This window comes from Poromitra crassiceps (assembly GCF_964638095.1).
Source record: "Poromitra crassiceps genome assembly, chromosome: 7".
NCBI classification, from domain to species: Eukaryota; Metazoa; Chordata; class Actinopteri; order Beryciformes; family Melamphaidae; genus Poromitra; species Poromitra crassiceps.
The window spans coordinates 40,112,365-40,131,632 of NC_139628.1; the positions used below are offsets into that span (position 1 = coordinate 40,112,365).

The 19,268-nt window shown below is 44.8% G+C and overlaps 1 protein-coding gene across 1 annotated transcript in view; it reads right to left on the reverse strand.

The window, feature by feature from the left end:
- Window positions 1–280: 280 nt before the first annotated feature.
- The window catches only part of LOC310779185 (protein phosphatase 3 catalytic subunit alpha), a 102,053-nt gene continuing 83,065 nt past the window's right edge, over window positions 281–19,268 (reverse strand). The window contains exons 10-13 of the mRNA XM_083639686.1: window positions 18,119–18,190; window positions 15,429–15,513; window positions 13,278–13,375; window positions 281–549 (exon numbers count right to left, since the gene is read on the reverse strand). Coding sequence (XP_083495812.1) covers window positions 347–549; window positions 13,278–13,375; window positions 15,429–15,513; window positions 18,119–18,190 — 458 coding nt within the window. The 3' untranslated portion in view covers window positions 281–346. The remainder of the gene's footprint in view (window positions 550–13,277; window positions 13,376–15,428; window positions 15,514–18,118; window positions 18,191–19,268) is intronic.

Sequence of the window (19,268 nt, forward strand, 5' to 3'; positions counted from 1 at the left end):
TGTAAATGAGTGAGGGTCTTTCAACAACATTAAAAAAAAAACACACATCACCTTTAAGATCTTACTCTCTCTGACATACTGTGGTGTGGTGGACGATCAAGCGCACGGCCTGATCGCTCAGAAATGTGAACCGGTAATAACTTAGCAGATTTGACTATGAACTAATATTTTTGAAGGCATATCCAAAGACTAGCAAGTGAGATGTCCCCCCGATGCGAGCGGGAGACGCCACCCCCTCCGCCCCACGTCCTCCATCGCCCTCCCGCCCCCATGCCTCCGCTCCTTCGCCCTCTGCCTCCGTGCTGCGGTGGGGGGCCGGGCCGGGGCCGAGGCTGGATGGTGCCCTTCACTGGATGCTGCCCCCGCTGCTGGTGCTGCCCTTGGCGTCCGTGCCGTTGGTCTCCGAGGACAGGGCCTTGTTGAGGGAGTTGAGGCTGGCGTTGGAGGGCAGCGCGTCTCGCCGCGGCGGCATCCTCTCGTTGATGCGGTCCAGACCCTTGGCCTCCGCGAAGCTGGTGATCTTGTGCTGGGGCGAGAAGCCCTTGATGGCTGTTGGGACGTAAGAAGAAGGAGGGGAAGAGGTGTGTGGGGGAGGGGACATCAGGAGCGATTTTAGAGGGGAGAGGTGAGGAGGGTGTAAAAAAAAAACACACACCCACACAATGGAGTCACACCTTTTTCGCTCACACCCACATATCAATGTTTTTGGCTTATCTTTGGTTTGATTTTGTGCCATGAAATCAACTGCACAGCCCTGTTGAGGCTGTATTTGAAGAGCTGTTGGCTAAATGGATCAGTCATCAGTGACAGATGAGCAGCTGGACAGGCTTCACATTAACCTCCCTCTAGCTCTTCCGACCCATAAAGACTGTGACTTATCTAAACTAAACTAATAACTGGAACACTGGCATCAAATCTGTACGGTAGGACTGCAACTAACGATTATTTTCATTATCGCTTAATCTGTCGATTATTTTCTCGACTAATCATTTAGTCTACAAAATATTCCAAAATGGTGAAAAATTACAATCACTTTTCCCGCAAAGCTGAAGATGACATCCTCAAATGTTTTCTTTTGTCCTGACCAACAGTCCACATCCCAAAGATAATCAGTTTACCATCATATCAGACTAAAGATAATCAGTTTACTGTCATATCAGACTAAAGATAATCAGTTTACTGTCATATCAGACTAAAGATAATCAGTTTACTGTCATATCAGACTAAAGATAATCAATTTACCGTCATATCAGACTAAAGATAATCAGTTTACCGTCATATCAGACTAAAGATAATCAGTTTACTGTCATATCAGACTAAAGATAATCAGTTTACTGTCATATCAGACTAAAGATAATCAGTTTACTGTCATATCAGACTAAAGATAATCAGTTTACCGTCATATCAGACTAAAGACAATCAGTTTACCATCATATCAGAATAAAGAAACCTGAAAATATTCACATGTAAGAAGCTGGAACAAGATAATTTTAGTATTTTTTTGTAAAAAATCTGTCCAAACGATTAATCAATTATAAAAACAGTTGTCGATAAATTTTCTATAGATCGAATAATTGATTAATCGACGAATCCTTCCAGCTCTAGGATGACATCAATCTGTACTATTCATAAGGGTGGACTAAGCCTTCAACCATTTGTTATAAAGCAGTTTAAAAGTTTAAAATTGACTTTAAAGAACAACACCACAAGAACATACAGTATGACCATACTGATCATTGTGCAATTGTAGGGCTTTGCGATATAACACCTAAACAATCAGTATAAGGATACAACTCATTGTCATACAATGACAACACATTAACACCATTTACCAGAGGTAAAATGATACAACTTGACTGACAACAGGATTATTGAATCCTCCTAAAACTACAGGGGGTGTTCCTGGCATCAGTGTCAACAGGTTTTCACTGGGCTGTGCTTTTCCAAAGATCCTTCATTCATTCATTCATTTCATCATAACATTAACATAATTACGTTGATATCCAATCAAAGAAATTCAAGTTCAAGGAAGGGTAACTTGTGTGTGAAATGACATCTACGAAATATGGGAGCACCTTGAAAACTATAATAAAATCATTTCAGTCCTGTAATGCAAATTCTACATATCTACATATATACAAATCTAAGTGGACGTAAAGTTAACTTTATATATATATATATATATATATATATATAAATAATACTGTATATGTGTGTAAACAATCATCCTGACTCAAAGGCACAGCACAAGAAAACCTGACGACCCCAAATGTCCAGACCCCCCCCCCCAGCACATCACAGATTAAAACGACAGAAAGGGACAACGGAGAATGATCGAAGAGAGACAAAGGAATGAGGGGAAAGGAAGAAACAAAAGAACGAAACAAAAAACGAGAGTGGAGCCCACCGAGACATTCACTCCCACAGAATAGAAGCACGTGGAGACTGAGCTCACGTACAGAGACACTACAGAGGTACTTGGGGTGCTAACCACTTGTCGAGCCTGCTTGGAGCATGCAGCAATTACTCTGGTTCATTGGACTGTATGAGGGGTGGAAGTCCAAATAATGGAAGACGTACAGGCTCAAATTCAAGTCAATTGGATAATAAGAATAGTAAGAAAAACCAATAGGCAGCTGATTTATTAAAACGCCACTGAAATGAATAAAATCCGACTGATTTAATGTAACAGTGATATATTTACATGGACTGCATTTTCTGATGACCTTAAAGTGATAATATGGAAGATTTTCATCGAAATAAATGTCTGTTAAGTCACTATCTATCTGATAGTGACTTAACACAATGGTGATTGAGCGTATGGCCCATTGATGGAAGCCTTTGCATTTTCAGTATTGCAGCATTTATGAACTTGGTGTGTGTGGCGACACAGGGTGGGCGGAGCTAACACAATAGACTCACTCTGTAGGTTACGTAGCTTCCTGACAATTATTGTGTGAAGTAGGATAACAAGCTACTTTTTTCCGGTCTCTGCTAACATTATGGGTGGTTACTATGGCCAAACAAACTGAGTAATGTCACATAACACGCTTTGGATCTCACCTGCAATTACCACTCATCGCCAATAGGTGTCACCCAAGAGAGCAAAACTGAAATCTTCCGTATTATCATTTTAAAGTCATATAGACTGGGTAAGCAGTAAGAGTATTCCGATCTTAGTCGCATTATTGAAGTGCATTATAGACATGTGAACACCGTAATCGCACTAAGACGTCCTATCGGAGTTTTCACTGCATTGTACGATACGTCACACGGCACAGTGCAACTGCTTGACGATGCATGCTCTAGCTTCCAGGTACTTTTGTGCAACTTGTTTATAGAAGAAAAGACGACTGGCGCCGGTAAAAAGAAGTCCCAACATGTTGTCTCTAACACGGTAGAAACATCACATGACAGAAAGCCTTTCAGGTGAGATTAAACAGGGAAACTCTGATAAGGACGTTATGTGGGCACGCGTCTTCAGTCATTAATCCGACTATGCTCAGTAACATGTCAATGGGAATATAAATGGAATATTAAGCAACTCTTGTAAACACGTTGAACAAAAAATATTGGCTTATTTAGATGAAGCCAATAGTCAGATTATTGCAGTCCATGTAAACGCAGTCAGGGTAAACACTCAAGTGTTGATTCTCCAGTTTTATTCCATTCCGCGGGACATTTTAAAGTTGTTTATTTTTCAGTTGAATATTCAGCTCACGTTTGTTTTCAGCCCAATTTTCTATTCTTGTCACTTCCACCTTTCATAGAGGCTGGGATCTTGATGGTGATTTAAAAAAAAAAAAGATTCCAAAGAAGAAGATCCGTTACTGGATTGAGGGGGAGGGCGTCGTTTTAGAAGGCAAATTGGGGAGTGTGGATAGGGGGCTGATGGGTAGCGTAGTTGTGTTGCTGCAGCACAGGTCAGACACAGGTTATTAGCAGCTCACAGAAAAGAACACAACACAGCAGGGCCACAGAGGATCCACATGGAAAAAGAAGCAGAGAAGTGTCTTGACACTACAATGGACCGTCCTCTAGGGGCGCTAGAGATGAATTACTGAACAATTCCAACGTAAATAGCAGCTGGCAAACTACTATTTAACTCGCAGTTGAGGTTGTTCTTGCGCCAGTGGCGACTTCAAAATTTGCTTTTGGGGAAAATCCAATTTGCATTTCGAAGTCTCCTGTGGAGAATAAATGCTTATCTCTACCAAATTCGGGTCCGACTCCCAAGTCGAATCATATTGGATATTGGATTGTCTTCATATCACTGCAACAACAATGCACAACTGCTTCAGCTGTTTCAAAGGGGAAATACCATTATAAACTTTCATAGCAAGACTTCATTGTGTGAGGGCAGAGCAGCGCCTAGAAAACAATGTTATAAAATATAGGGGTGTGGTATTTTCATATAAAAAAAACAACAACACTAAAATCAAGTTGATTGAGTGTTTCAGTTCATCAGCAGCACTGATGAGCTCTGACTACTCGAAAGGTACCTCGCTGCTTTGGGTTTCATGTGGCTAAAATATTTTTAAAGGAGAACTAACCTCCAAAACACTTTTTTTCAGCTTTTAACCAATATATATGACTTTGGGGGTGATGTGTGAAGAATTCTGGTCAGAATTTCCACATTTGACACCAAACTGTTGCCATTTTACCATTTGTATCATTTTTCAGCAGCATATCTGGCATAAGCGCCCTCTTAGGGTCAAAGACTGCTTTTTTTTTTTTTCTCAAATGAATGGGATATTTGACACGTCGTTACGTCACGGTGACCCAAAGACTATGGGATTTCAAGATAATTACTCCCCTACCCCCCCTGTACCCTTTCAGCTCCTCAGAACTCCAAGCCTATTCTTATTGAAGTTTGCTCTTAAAATACTGAACCAAACGTTGTCAAAGTTGGCACATGTCTTAATTATAGTTAGTTTCCCGCTGAATGTGTCACTACTTTATTAATATCTTACCTGGATAAGCTCGAATGATGATGTTTATATTATCAGTCCGAGTTGGAAGCACTGTCTCAAGCCCAGGCAGGTGGGAGCGGGCAGGAGAGAGTCGTACTGTAACCTCATGGACGAGCCTCAAGCTCCGGGGGCGCGCGGCCGCGCGCAGCAGCAGCTGGGCTCTCTGTGCTCTAGAGCAGAGAGCAGTCTGATATTTCCGCAAACAAATAGCGTCGCAGTTTAGCGCACATGTAAAATATAACGCTATACTACGACGTGACAACGTGACAAAGCTGGTCTAAACAAATCGGCTGCTGTAATATCGTCACTGTGTACAAGCAACGGGGGGGGGGGGGGTTGACTCGCTGTGTGTGTGTTTTGCTGTCTGGAGCACTTTCTCCAGTGCTCTCTGTGCACAGTCTGACATTTCATTGGAAGCACTTTCTCTCGGCCAGTCAAACGGGAGAGTCTGCTCTGCTCGCTCATGCACCCGCGGGGCGCGCGCACACTGCACACAGCAGCAGTGAGAGGCGGGGGCTTTCAGCAGAGCAACTGGCTCTGTCTGTGTGTGTGCTCCGAGGAGGAGAAGAGCTCTGTCCTGCTCTGCGCCCTATGAGGAAAAATCATAGGTGCTGTAAATTTCATCAAGAATCACGAAAACCCCCAAAACGCAAATTAAAAACGGATTTCATTGCGCGGTTTATCTCTAGTTAGACGAGGGAATTACGTGGAGAAATCTCGCATTGTGTTACCCCAGAGCGAGAGGTTTGTCCTATTGTGGGTGTGCTGCTGTTAACGAGCCCATGTCACTTTGCTCCCGTAACGTAGTTTGAGTAGTTTCCATAGAGTTACATGCAGAAAAATAATTAAATTTCTAGTTCGCCACTGAATTACCAAATTGATATAACTTTCAACCATTTTGAGCAAAGCTCTTTCCAAACAGGCCACCAGCGTTGGCTAGTTGCTGATATTTATACAGATATGGCCCCTCTCAAATAAATTATTTTTGAGGCAGTAGGCAAACTGTAATGGCGTCGATTTCCAAAAAAAAATCTGGACTTCAACACAGCCAAAGAGTCCAGTATAGACAAGAGCATATGTCATTTCTTGGTTTTTTCCATAGGTATTTTCAAATCACTGTTCTAATACATATCTAGGGGGTTAGTCCCCCTTTAAGCTTCTCTTCTTGTATGCTGTGCAGGGATGGGGATCGAGCCACGTTCCAAATCTCTTAAAACCCCAAAATCATTAAGGTCCGAGCTTATCGATACTGCTATCGAGACTAGCGGGTCCTATAACGATATGTCTTGAGAAACGAGTCATGTCATTTATATCAAATCACTGCTGCACAAACAGACACGTGGCTACGACAAATTATTTTTCTCACGATGGCCACTCCCGGGCGCCGTAATATTTGTTTTGCCCCACAAAAATCACAGTTCCACATGTATGAGCTCTGTGATCATGAAATCTGTGCTATGAAATAGGTTCCCCTTTAAAACATGTATGACATGAGGATTTCTGTACTTACTTCTTTATGGTATTTTTTGTGTTTGTTTTTTGATTTTGTTTTTTTGGGGGGAGGGAGGGGGGTTAATACTATGCCACAGTTTGTTAGCCCAAACACCCAACACACTATTCAAGCACCAGCGAGATGGATGAAAACCCAGCGGAGCCCCCTGTCTATTGCCCTGGAAGCAACAGCAGAGGGCAGCCACACCCATTTACCTTCATCAGCCTCAATAGCTTCAATAGTAGCTGAAGAGAAGAAGAGGGGGGTTGCAAAACCAATGAGAGAAGTGAGCAGAGTTCATTTTGTCCCAGGAACAAGTCAATGAGCAGCAAAGAGAGCTGAGCCAATGCCGACAACAAACGTTAACATCATCTCCACGTCTTATGACATGAGGACACATGGAGTTAGCACGTTAGCATGTTAGCAAAGAGAGAGGATGACGAAGAAGAGAGGGACAAAGCAGAGTCTTAACTTCCCTTTCGAGTTCCAGATCTGTGAAGGTGTGTGTGTGTGGTGGGGGGGGTGACAAGTGTGTGTGGCAACAAACAGCTTCATGGAAGATGTATGGTGTGCTAAAGGGTCTGATAAAGGGCAAGATGTAGTGCTAGAAGGTGTCACAGAGGGTGTCACAATATGGATACCCGAGGGAGTGACAGGACAGCACTGATGGCAAATACAACAAGAACAAAGAATTACAAAACACTGCCCAGGTGGGATCGTAAAAAAGGGCCTTTCTGTGTGGAGTTTGCATGTTCCCTCCGTGCCCCCCTGGGGTTTCCTCCAGATAGGAACCCCCTGCTAAAAACATGCAAAAAAATAATAATAATAATAAAAAAAAAAAATTAAAAAAAAATAATAAAACAAAATCTGGAAATATACTAGTACATAGAAGGCATTTCCTCTAATAGTGGCCTGTAGTCAATTAAAAGCTGGTAATGGTAATGGCTGGGGGCATGGTCAACACGTGTTGGCAATAAATCTTGGAGTGCTGTCCTTTTTGTTTTTTGAATGGTCAACACAAAACAAATAAAGGCCGGTCCCAAATACAGGCCAGGGGAGGGGGAAAAGGTGGATACCGGTAAACTCGTGGTGAATGTTATATAATGTACAGTAACTGTAGTTTGTAGTAACGTACAAGTGCCACCATTTACTGTGGCAGTACAGTAGCTACATTTTAAGTACCATAAACATCACATTATTGAATGATTTGATCCGGATTCAAGTTAGCAGATGGCTAAGCGGAAGTTAGCTCGCTCGGCCAGCGGAGGTCTCTGGAGCATGTTGCCGTCAATGAAGCAGATCAGAAATAAAGAGGCTTCAAACTAAAATATGAGGAAATATACTTTTTAAAAGGTACTACATGTGATTTTGGAGAAAGATTGAGTCAATTACCAGGTCGTCAAATACTGACGCTTTGGGTTGGTGTGCCGGACCGCTCACCAACCCAAGATGGACCGCTCACCAACCCAAGGTGGACCGCTCACCAACCCAAGGTGGACCGCTCACCAACCCAAGACGGACCGACCCAAAGCCTCAGTATTTGATGACCTAATGTGAGTGAGTGAGTGAGTGAGTGAGTCAGCCAGCCAGCCAGCCAGCCAGTCAGTCAGTCAGTCAGGGTAGTGAGTCTGCAGTTGAGGCAAATAAAGGCCCGGGTCAATATTAGAGGAAATATGGTAAGTGGCAGTGCACACCTGGAGGAAGGAGAAGCTGAAACAGGATGGATGGGAAACAGGGATAAGACCTGAGTGGACTGCTAACGTGAGAGAGAAGACGCATGGAGCACGGTTACTATGTTGTGTGAGGTAGATGGGCAGCATCTGGAACTGCAGCATACGCAGCTTTTGATAGAAAAAAAAAACATCAAAAGTGCTGACATACCTTTGTGGCCAAGAAGAAAACGTAAAAAGGGATAATCTTTGGTGTATTTACCACTTACCAAATTATCATTCTTTTGTTTCTTCTTCTTTCTTTTTATTTTATTTACTGAGAGTATAGGTTTGGATCAGACTGTACTGTATAGATCAGGTTCACACAAAAGACAGATATGAGGTAGAGGTTGACAGCAAAAGAAATTACAGCTCTACGATACTGGAAAAAAAAGAAAACTTTTGCCATGGGGATGAGAAGAAATTACAGAAGGACACGAGAGCAACGGACACAGAGCGAGGCTAACAGGAGGCTGAAAGAAAACCAGCGGTTGATGGATCCAACATTACAGTAGAAGCACATTGGCGTCTGCCTGCCGAGGGAGGGGGGGCAATGCGGTTCTACCAATGTTGCAGCAGGAATCTCTGAACATCACTCTACCTCCACTGTGGTTCTCTTCAGTCTCGCATGCGTCCAAATGGCCGACTTGAGGAGGAACACACTTGAGTTTCCATATTCATATGCGTTATCCTTAAGCCCTCAGAGGGTTCAGATTGTAATGAGCGTTCACTATCATCTCCCATTGCTAGATACTAGATCATCTGGACTGTCATACTGTATGCGAGAGTTGACAAAGCTGACTGACAGCTGCCAAAATGTAGCCTGAAAAAAAAAAACACACATCGTGATAACGTGACTCCACATCCTGTTTCGCTCTAATATCAGTCTGGACTTCCAGCCGTCCGCAGCGACTTCAGTGGGCGGGAGTACAAGCTGCGCCGCCAAATCCACTCGGAAGAACAGCGAAAACGTATTTTCCACCAAGAAACACCGCTGGCTGTTCTTGTTTAATTGTTGTTATATTGAGTTTATTTCTGCAATAACTGCACTTATGGCTGTGTTTACTGTTTTAATGTTAACGCTCGTTGGATTCGGGAGACGCCATTACTATTTTGCCAGCAGCAGCCCTGATTGGCCCAGGTTACATTCTAATTTCAGGAAATCGCTGGGGGGGCGGGTGGAAGCACATTGTCCATCTAGAAGTCCTACTCTTCAAGAATATGACTCGAAGATGTAAAAACGAAAAAAGTTTGCTTACGTTTGAAGGTCCCGGAAAAAAAAAGTTGCATAGTATACCTTCCTTCCTCGTCCTAAATTCAGCCTGAACCCTCCAGTGTCACGGGAATAACATATGTGAATACGGAAACTGAGTGGCCTTCTCCTTTAAGGTGACCAGGTACCAGACTTTTCTGGTCAATTACATGCTTGCACTTTGAAGTCCCAAACATTGGTGATGTGTGTTGTCTGTGTGTGATGGGAGGATTGTGTGTGTATCTTCCTTGGTCTACAGTAGGTCCAGCACATGGCGTAGAGAGCGAGAGAGACACCAGGGAACTGAAACTGCGTGTGAGAACCTACGAGAGCAGAGTGACGCCTTTTGGATTTCTGCTGGACTTTGTGGATGACAAGGCAGATAACAGTGATCCCCCTTTCATCCACAGTTGGTTTATGTCAATTCCAATTCATCCTTCGAAATCACAGCCAGTCCCTTTGGGGAAACAATGTGTCCATTTTATGTCGGGATTACAACCAAATTTGATGTGCTGTAAAGGCGTTTCAAGAAAAGGCCTTTACTTCCTATGGCGGCCAGCAGCAGGTTGTCAAACTTATTTACGGAGTGTTTTGGAATTTAACATGGGAGGGTGAACTCTATACTGGTCTCACAAAATAAAATAAAACACTCTGAACAGAATACTTGCACAACCGATTATACCTGCGGTTTCTAGGGAGAAAGGAGAAAGAAAAAGATAGAGATAATATTTGAGATAAAACCAGTGGATTACAGAGAGGGACGGGAGGGAAAAATGCGAGACATCAAGAGGGAGACACATTAGAGAAGACAAGGGGACAAAGAAAATCTGCTGAGTGTATCTGACATTGTTTGAGAAGAAGGGTCTGTCTGTCTGTCTGTCTGTCTGTCTGTCTGTCTGTCTGTCTGTCTGTCTGACTGTCTGTCTGTCTGTCTGACTGTCTGTCTGTCTGTCTGTCTGTCTGTCTGTCTGTCTGTCTGACTGTCTGTCTGTCTGTCTGTCTGTCTGTCTGTCTGTCTGACTGTCTGTTTGTCATTCAGGGTAACTACTAGCAAATTACTGACTGACCACCACCTGCATCCTCAGCCCTAAGGAGCTCTGCTAAAGGCTAAAGAAAACTACACAGAACAGCTGGTATTTCTTACCTAAATATTACCTACATTTCTTAACTAAATACACAACAAGATTATTATAGACAATAATAAGGTGGCAAAATGAAAAAACTATTGGAGCTGCCTGAACGATTTCACTATTCTTATTATTAAGAGGCAGCAATATAACCTGATTTAGTTTGACCAAAAATGAGGGGAAGGGGAGGAGATTGTGTATGTACAGTATACTGTATGTATACCCTAAACACAGGGGCTATAGCAGTGTTTGTGAGGTGGGACCTGTGTATGCAAGTCTTGTGGGGATAATATATGGGGGTGTTAGGGTGTGGGGATGCTAGATGAGGGTGTGATGGCGTGTTAGGGTGTGTGGGGATGATAGATGAGGGTGTGATGGGGTGTTAGGGTGTGTGGGGTGTTAGGGTGTGTGGGGATGATAGATGGGGGTGTTTGGGTGTGTGGGGATGATAGATGGGGGTGTTTGGGTGTGTGGGGATGATAGATGGGGGTGTTTGGGTGTGTGGGGATGATAGATGGGGGTGTTAGGGTGTGTGGGGATGATAGATGGGGGTGTTTGGGTGTGTGGGGATGATAGATGGGGGTGTTAGGGTGTGTGGGGATGATAGATGGGGGTGTTAGGGTGTGTGGGGATGATAGATGGGGGTGTTAGGGTGTGTGGGGATGATAGATGGGGGTGTTAGGGTGTGTGGGGTGTAGGGCTGCACGATATTGGAAAAAACTGACATTGCGATATTCCCTGCCCCTGCGATATATATTGCGATATGAAAAAATACAGATTTTCACCAGATTACCAGAATAGCTCTATTTAAAGAAAAGAATACTTCTAGAATGATTGGGATGATTTTGTAGAGGAGTCCATCTGATTTTGGAGGGGAAATTAGGTATTTTAATGTTTCTCAACCACTGGGCTGTCGCCTATACTGTAGGCCTCAGAGCGTCATCTATCAGGGTGCATACACATTTTGACCAATGGATTTCCATGACTTAGGCTACATACATGAAAAAGTGAGTAAGTTATGACATTCTACTTTAAAATGTCACTAGCCTACACTTCACTTAGTGTAATGCAGCCTTTAAAACCAGGGAAAGACAACATGCTGTATCACCATATTACCATATCCAACATCTAAGACCATATAGTCTCATATCACAATATTGATATACAATTGATATATTGCCCACCCCTAATATTGAGTGCCAGAATCTACCTCCCAATGATGCTATTTGCAGAAAAACATTAGATTTCATTGATTATAATCACTGCTTTCAACTTCTTTCGTTCTTCTAACGTTTCAATAAATCAACAATGAAACACCCCTGCCACTTTACACACTTGGTCTGACCCCCCGGAAACCCCCTCCAGAAACGACCAAGTGGTACACTCCGCATCTGCGGAGTTCCGGTTTTTGAGCGCAAGGCTGGCAGTACAGAGAGACGAGGATTCACATGCAGCCGACCGGTGACAAACAATTCATTCGTGAAAAGTAATAAATATACATTTAATTGCCCAGATATGTCTCTTCTCTTTTTATTTTCACTGACATGTTTTGTGTAAATAAGTCGCTATGTATGATTAACTCTACCGTAACGTTACTGCTATCATGTGATGCAACATCAGAGACTTGAAGGGGAGAGACAGCCACAGTGATAACACGGACAACTTCTCAGTAATCAGCCTTCGTGTCATAAGTTGCGGTCTTGCTTTTTGGTGTTTCAAGAGTAAATATCTCCACTCCACGGACATGTTGAGTTAGAGCAGCCAGCCTGCTGTATGCGAGTGCGCTGCAAACTGTGGACAAGTCCGCCTCCACAACCACATCGTTTACAGACGGGCTACTGTCAGCAACGCAACATAAGCAAAAGATAATTCAATTTAGGTCTCTGTGCATGTTTGTTGTGTTGAAGCTAAGCACTAAATGAGTGAGTACAGTAGCGGGGCGTCTCTCTCCTTTGAGAGAGCCTGCATTTCACTCAGTAGGCTACCCCTAAAGTGAGAGTTTATCAAGCAACATGACGAGTTAATTTGCTTTTGACATCGCACGTCCTGCGATGTGACTATCGCGCATGCGCACATCGCAATGTCGATGTGTAAACGATATATCGTGCAGCCCTAGTGGGGTGTTAGGGTGTGTGGGGATGATAGATGGGGGTGTTTGGGTGTGTGGGGTGTTAGGGTGTGTGGGGATGATAGATGGGGGTGTTTGGGTGTGTGGGGTGTTAGGGTGTGATGGGGTGTTAGGGTGTGTGGGGATGATAGATGGGGGTGTTAGGGTGTGTGGGGATGATAGATGGGGGTGTTAGGGTGTGATGGGGTGTTAGGGTGTGTGGGAATGATAGATGGGGGTGTTTGGGTGTGTGGGGTGTTAGGGTGTGGAATGGGTGTAGATGAGGGGTGTTAGGGTGTGTGGGGATGATAGATGGGGGTGTTTGGGTGTGTGGGGTGTTAGGGTGTGGAATGGGTGTAGATGAGGGGTGTTAGGGTGTGTGGGGATGATAGATGGGGGTGTTTGGGTGTGTGGGGTGTTAGGGTGTGGAATGGGTGTAGATGAGGGGTGTTAGGGTGTGTGGGGATGATAGATGGGGGTGTTAGGGTGTGTGGGGATGATAGATGGGGGTGTTTGGGGATGATAGATGGGGGTGTTAGGGTGTGTGGGGATGATAGATGGGGGTGTTTGGGTGTGGAATGGGTGTAGATGAGGGGTGTTAGGGTGTGCGCTCTTACCATTCTGCAGCTTCTCTTTGCCACCGGACAGCACTCCACTTGGCAGCATGCCTGTCGGGGTCAGGCCCTTCAGCGTCAGTACGCTCTCACTCTCCTCTCTGGAGAACACACACACACACACACACACACACACACACACACACACACACACACACACACACACACACACACACACACACACACACACACACACACACACACACACACACACACACACACACACACACACACACATATTGATGTCTGCACATGCTACTCACTGTCCTAATAGAGTTTCTTCTTCAATGTCAATAATCATTTTTATATATCTAATTTGAATACCATTACTACGACACCAAACACAAACAAGAAAAAACATCAAGCAATGTGAAAAAACAACATGTAAAGAACCATAGTTCAAAATGAAAATCAATACAATTAGAATGAGAACAGAATAATACAACTAGAAAGGTACATTTGCTGCAGAAAATGCACGTGACTGCTGAGCAGCAATGCTGGTGGATAGGCGGTGGTAAGTACAGTGGACGCTACAGTGTTTCTGGGTGGTTGCTAGGTGAGTATAGGTGGTTGCTATGGTGTTGCTAGGTGAGTATGACTGGCTGCTATGGTGTTAGTATGTGGTTGCTAGGTGACTTCAAGTGGCTGCCTTAAGATGTTACTAGGAGAATGCTAAGCAATTACTAGTGGTTGCTATTGTGTTAGTAAGTGGTGATAACAATTACTGGTGGTTGCTTGCTAGGCGATTAGAAGTATTCTCGTAACTATCTTAATCCCGCTGCCATCTGCATGCCCTCTGGTGGTGACACTGAAGTGGCATTTCAGCTTGCAGAACACATTTTGTTGAAAGTATTGAAATTTAATAGAATTAAACGTCCAATTCAACCTGTCACAGGTTACAACGGGGTAGTACTGAAACTTCAGTGATCGTGACAAAGCTCGGACACGCTGCATTCACACAGTAGAGGTTTTCACGTGTACCCTGGCCATCTTGATGACCTGAGCACAGAGAATACCCTGGTCATCTTGATGACCTGAGCACAGAGAATACCCTGGTCATCTTGATGACCTGAGCATAGAGAATACCCTGGCCATCTTGATTACCTGAGCACAGAGAATAACCTGGCCATCTTGATTACCTGAGCACAGAGAATAACCTGGCCATCTTGATTACCTGAGCACAGAGAATACCCTGGCCATCTTGATTACCTGAGCACAGAGAATACCCTGGCCATCTTGATTACCTGAGCACAGAGAATACCCTGGCCATCTTGATGACCTGAGCACAGAGAATACCCTGGCCATCTTGATTACCTGAGCACAGAGAATAACCTGGCCATCTTGATTACCTGAGCACAGAGAATACCCTGGCCATCTTGATTACCTGAGCACAGAGAATACCCTGGCCATCTTGATGACCTGAGCACAGAGAATACCCTGGCCATCTTGATGACCTGAGCACAGAGAATACCCTGGCCATCTTGATGACCTGAGCACAGAGAATACCCTGGCCATCTTGATGACCTGAGCACAGAGAATACCCTGGCCATCTTGATGACCTGAGCACAGAGAATACCCTGGCCATCTTGATTACCTGAGCATAGAGAATACCCTGGCCACCTTGATTACCTGAGTACAGAGAATACCCTGGCCATCTTGATGACCTGAGTACAGAGAATACCCTGGCCATCTTGATTACCTGAGTACAGAGAATACCCTGGCCATCTTGATGACCTGAGTACAGAGAATACCCTGGCCATCTTGATGACCTGAGCACAGAGAATACCCTGGCCATCTTGATGACCTGAGCACAGAGAAAACCCTGGCCATCTTGATTACCTGAGCACAGAGAATACCCTGGCCATCTTGATTACCTGAGTACAGAGAATACCCTGGCCATCTTGATTACCTGAGTACAGAGAAAACCCTGGCCATCTTGATGACCTGAGTACAGAGAATACCCTGGCCATCTTGATTACCTGAGTACAGAGAAAACCCTGGCCATCTTGATTACCTGAGTACAGAGAATACCCTGGCCATCTTGATTACCTGAGCACAGAGAATACCCTGGCCATCTTGATTACCTGAGTACAGAGAATACCCTGGCCATCTTGATTACCTGAGTACAGAGAATACCCTAGCCATCTTGATTACCTGAGCACAGAGAAAACCCTGGCCATCTTGCCAATGGCACGGATCTTGTTGCGGATGACCTCCTTACGGGCAGAAGCTGTGGCACCTGTAAGTGTCAGAGGGCAGACTGTCATGTGACACACATGCACATACTCAATCTGAGTGTAAGACTGCACAGTATGTGTGTGTGTGTGTGTGTGTGTGTGTGTGTGTGTGTGTGTGTGTGTGTGTGGTTTGCGTTTGTTTACATTTTTAAGTGCCTTAATATGCTGCAACGTAACTTTTTCAACATTTTAATCAGGTGTGCATCACAACACAATGCGGTTATTCAAGCTCCAAGTTCAGACGATACAAAATGCTTTAAATCCAACCACGCATCACAGCAATTTGACAGGGTAATTCTCAGCATTCAGTGTGTTCATGCTGCCTCTCTTGGTTAAGTCGCGAGTCGCTTTAACTCCTACATACTATTCCTCAGATGACGCTAAAATAAACAGTTTTTTTCAATGGGACCTTGTGGCATCTGTAAAAGTTTGCAACTAATGGCCTGATCCATGTCATCAACATTTGTTTTCTACCAGTTAGATGAGAACATCCCTTAAATCTGCAAAGAGATGTTTCATTTTCCCAGTCCTGTGTTTTGCTCATGGGGACTCCAGTAGGATTGTTCCCAGACTGGAAAACCAAAGTTTGCCGGATAGCAGCTCCACCTGGGAAAATGCCAGAGCGGAGCATGAGAGATGGAAATGAAGTGAGTGTGTGGTGAAAGGAAAAGAGATAGCAGTCTGATGTCCTGTTTAACCCTCGCTCTCATCAGTGACGGAAACTAGTGACTGAACTACTTTACGATGTTTCACCAAATATAAATCTATGCTAGATCAGCGGACAAAAGAGGGACACAAACTAAAATATTAGAATTACCCCTTCTAGCAGCATCGCCTTTCTCAATTGTGTACAGCTTATATATTCACATAGCTAGCTGATGATTAGAGTATTTAACTGAAAAGCATTCATATGTACTATGTGGAAAAGTTAGAGCACAACTCGAATGATCTATGTGCAGTAAGCTTGTGCTCTAAGAAGCTGAGGAATGTGACATCATATCTCACTTCCTTCTTGGAAACAGTTTCTCATTGGCTTCCCCCCCCCCCCTCCCTTCTGGCATGGCAGATTTGGCGTCAGCTCAAGCGCGAGTGCTCGGTTGTTTAACGCTGCCTAGACCTCTTCTCTTTTAGGGAACATCTACGGCTAGGATCAGCAGACATGTTAGACGGTGGTGCTTTGTTAGTCTGACTTCTGGAGCGCAGAGAGCAAGCATCGGCGAAGAAAAGGTCTATCTAACGGAGCGCACACCGGCATGGCTAGGGGTTTGTACCTTTCTTGGGGGGATATATTAGCTGTCCTTCTCAAGAAACACCCCCAGAAGAGAGGAAGAGAGGAGAAAAGACAGAGAGATCAGTGGAGGGCTGGAAGATGACAGAGGAGGAGGCGGAGAGAGAGAGAGAGCGAGATAAGAGGAACAAAAGCACAACAAGGAGTGTAAAGAAAAGTGATGCCTTGAACACAAAACTCTGGAAAACATAGAAAAGAAAAAAAGAAATTAGATGAGGTAACCGGGGCAGTGACGTCATCACAGCATGAGAGATGAGGTAACCGGGGCAGTGACATCATCACAGCATGAGAGAGAGAGAGAGAGAGAGAGAGAGAGAGAGAGGTCATGAGAGGGTCGAGATAGAAATATGTGAGAGAAACAGAAGAGTGAAAAAGTAGTGAGCTTGAAAAATGTGAACATAATGAATATTCAACCAATAGCACATAAAGAGTCGTACAAACACGATGATCAGAGATTATGGGACAAAGAAAAGTAGATTATGAGCGAGAATAAGAAGGCAAAGAACAGTCCAAATGTCAACATAGTGTGAAAATGAAGCAACGTGTGTGAAAGGGTGGAGGGAGAAGGGTGGAGGGAGAAGGCAAAATTGAAAGGAAAGGAGCAAAAAGTGAGAAAGGATGGATCATTGAGCAGCGGGTGAGGAATGACCAGACGCCGGGGACGGGCGAGCGAGCTGCGGTGTTTGCGGCGCGGCCATTTTGGAGTCGCCCGTTTGACCCCCCGACTAACAGCTCGTCAACAATGAGACGGCAAGTTCCCGCGCTCTGCTCCCTCTGCTCGGCCCCGCCCCTCGCTGGCAAACAGGAAATGATCTCACCAGTCCCCCCCCCCCCCCCCCCCCCCCACACCCACCTCCTCCCTCGCCTCAAGTCTTTTCAGTTACTGACGCACTCGGCCTGGACTTTGTAAACAGACTCCTCAAGGGGCGCGGTGTCAGGGACAAACGGAACACTTAATAAGACGTTTTGGGTTCAAGTCCAATATTGATTGACACAGCCAAAAAAACTTCCTGAATAGGTGAATTGATGTGTATAAGAAAAAGCACGGCAGGGAAGTGATTGTTAAGATTAAAAATGAACCCATGTTGAACTGAGGGGGCGACTGGATGGGTTTTTCAATGTTCCGATGAAAGGGCCGAACAGGCACAGTGTGTTAGAGAGGGAGAGGGAGGGAGAGAGACAGACTGAACCTGTGTGGTGTTCCCGTTCGCTGAGGACACCCTCTAGTGGGCATGGGGCTGAACTGCAGTGAGAACTGTGGTGGCTGCTGACTGTAGTGTGCCTGAGCAGCTGTGTGAGCGGAGGAGGCCGGTGCTTACCGTCCAGCTCCTCGTCAGTCGTCAGCTCGTCATTGGAGCAGATGCTCAAGACGTTCACCAGCATCTCAGTGACTGCAGAGAAGGACAAGGCAAGGTTAAAGGCAAAGGCAGTTTAGATTAGTTTAGTTTATTAGGATCCCCATTAGCCGCAGCAGGATGCTACGGCTATTCTTCCTGGGGTCAGTCCAGGCTGGGTGATCATTAACACTTCTATTCTTATGTAGCCCCGCCCACTTGACCCGTTTGTGTTACGACTTCCTGTTCAAAACGCCGGCTGTTTCACCTGGTCAAACCAGGCTGTTTCACCTGCTCAAACCAGGCTGTTTCACCTGGTCAAACCAGGCTGTTTCACCTGGTCAACCAGGCTGCGGGGATAAGCTCTGCCACAGGAAGTGTAAACACAATCAGTTCCGATTGTGTTTACACCAACCACTTTTTCCATACCTTGGGATTAACATAAAGTGGGCATGTCTGTAAAGGGGGGACTACCCATAGAACCCATTCTCATTCAGATATCTTGAGGTGAGAGGTCAAGGGACCCCTTTGAAAATGGCCATGCCAGTTTTTCCCTCGCCAAAATGTAGCCTAACTTTGGAGCATTACATGACACGCTTGATAGCAATGGATGTCTTAGGTCTTCTAGTTTCATCATATGCTATCAGTATCTTCACTCTGAGCCCGCTACAGCAGAAAGACAGTAATGGACTGCATTTATGTGGCGCTTTTATCCAAAGTGCTTTACAATGTGCCTACATTCACCCATTCACACACCAATGGCGGCCATTGGGAGTAATTTGGAGTTTAGTATCTTGCTCAAGGACACTTTGACATGTGGAGTGCAGGAGACGGGGATTGAACCACCGACCTCTTTTATCCAAAGCGATTAGTGGTCAACCCGCTCTACCTCCTGAGCCACAGCCGCCCCAGTAATGTCAGCCGCGGACGCCGGCGTCATCAAGGTGTATTTTTTCACACATCAGCCACCCCCTCAGAGTGGCCCCGCCCCCCTCAGAACGGCCCGCCACCAACTTTTTGGTCGCGATCCACCAGTTGAGAACCCCTGCTCTACAACAACATAAAAGCTAGAGTTGCGTGTGTATCGGACCGGAAACCACAACATTTTCCTTACTGTACTTTTCAAGAAATCTTT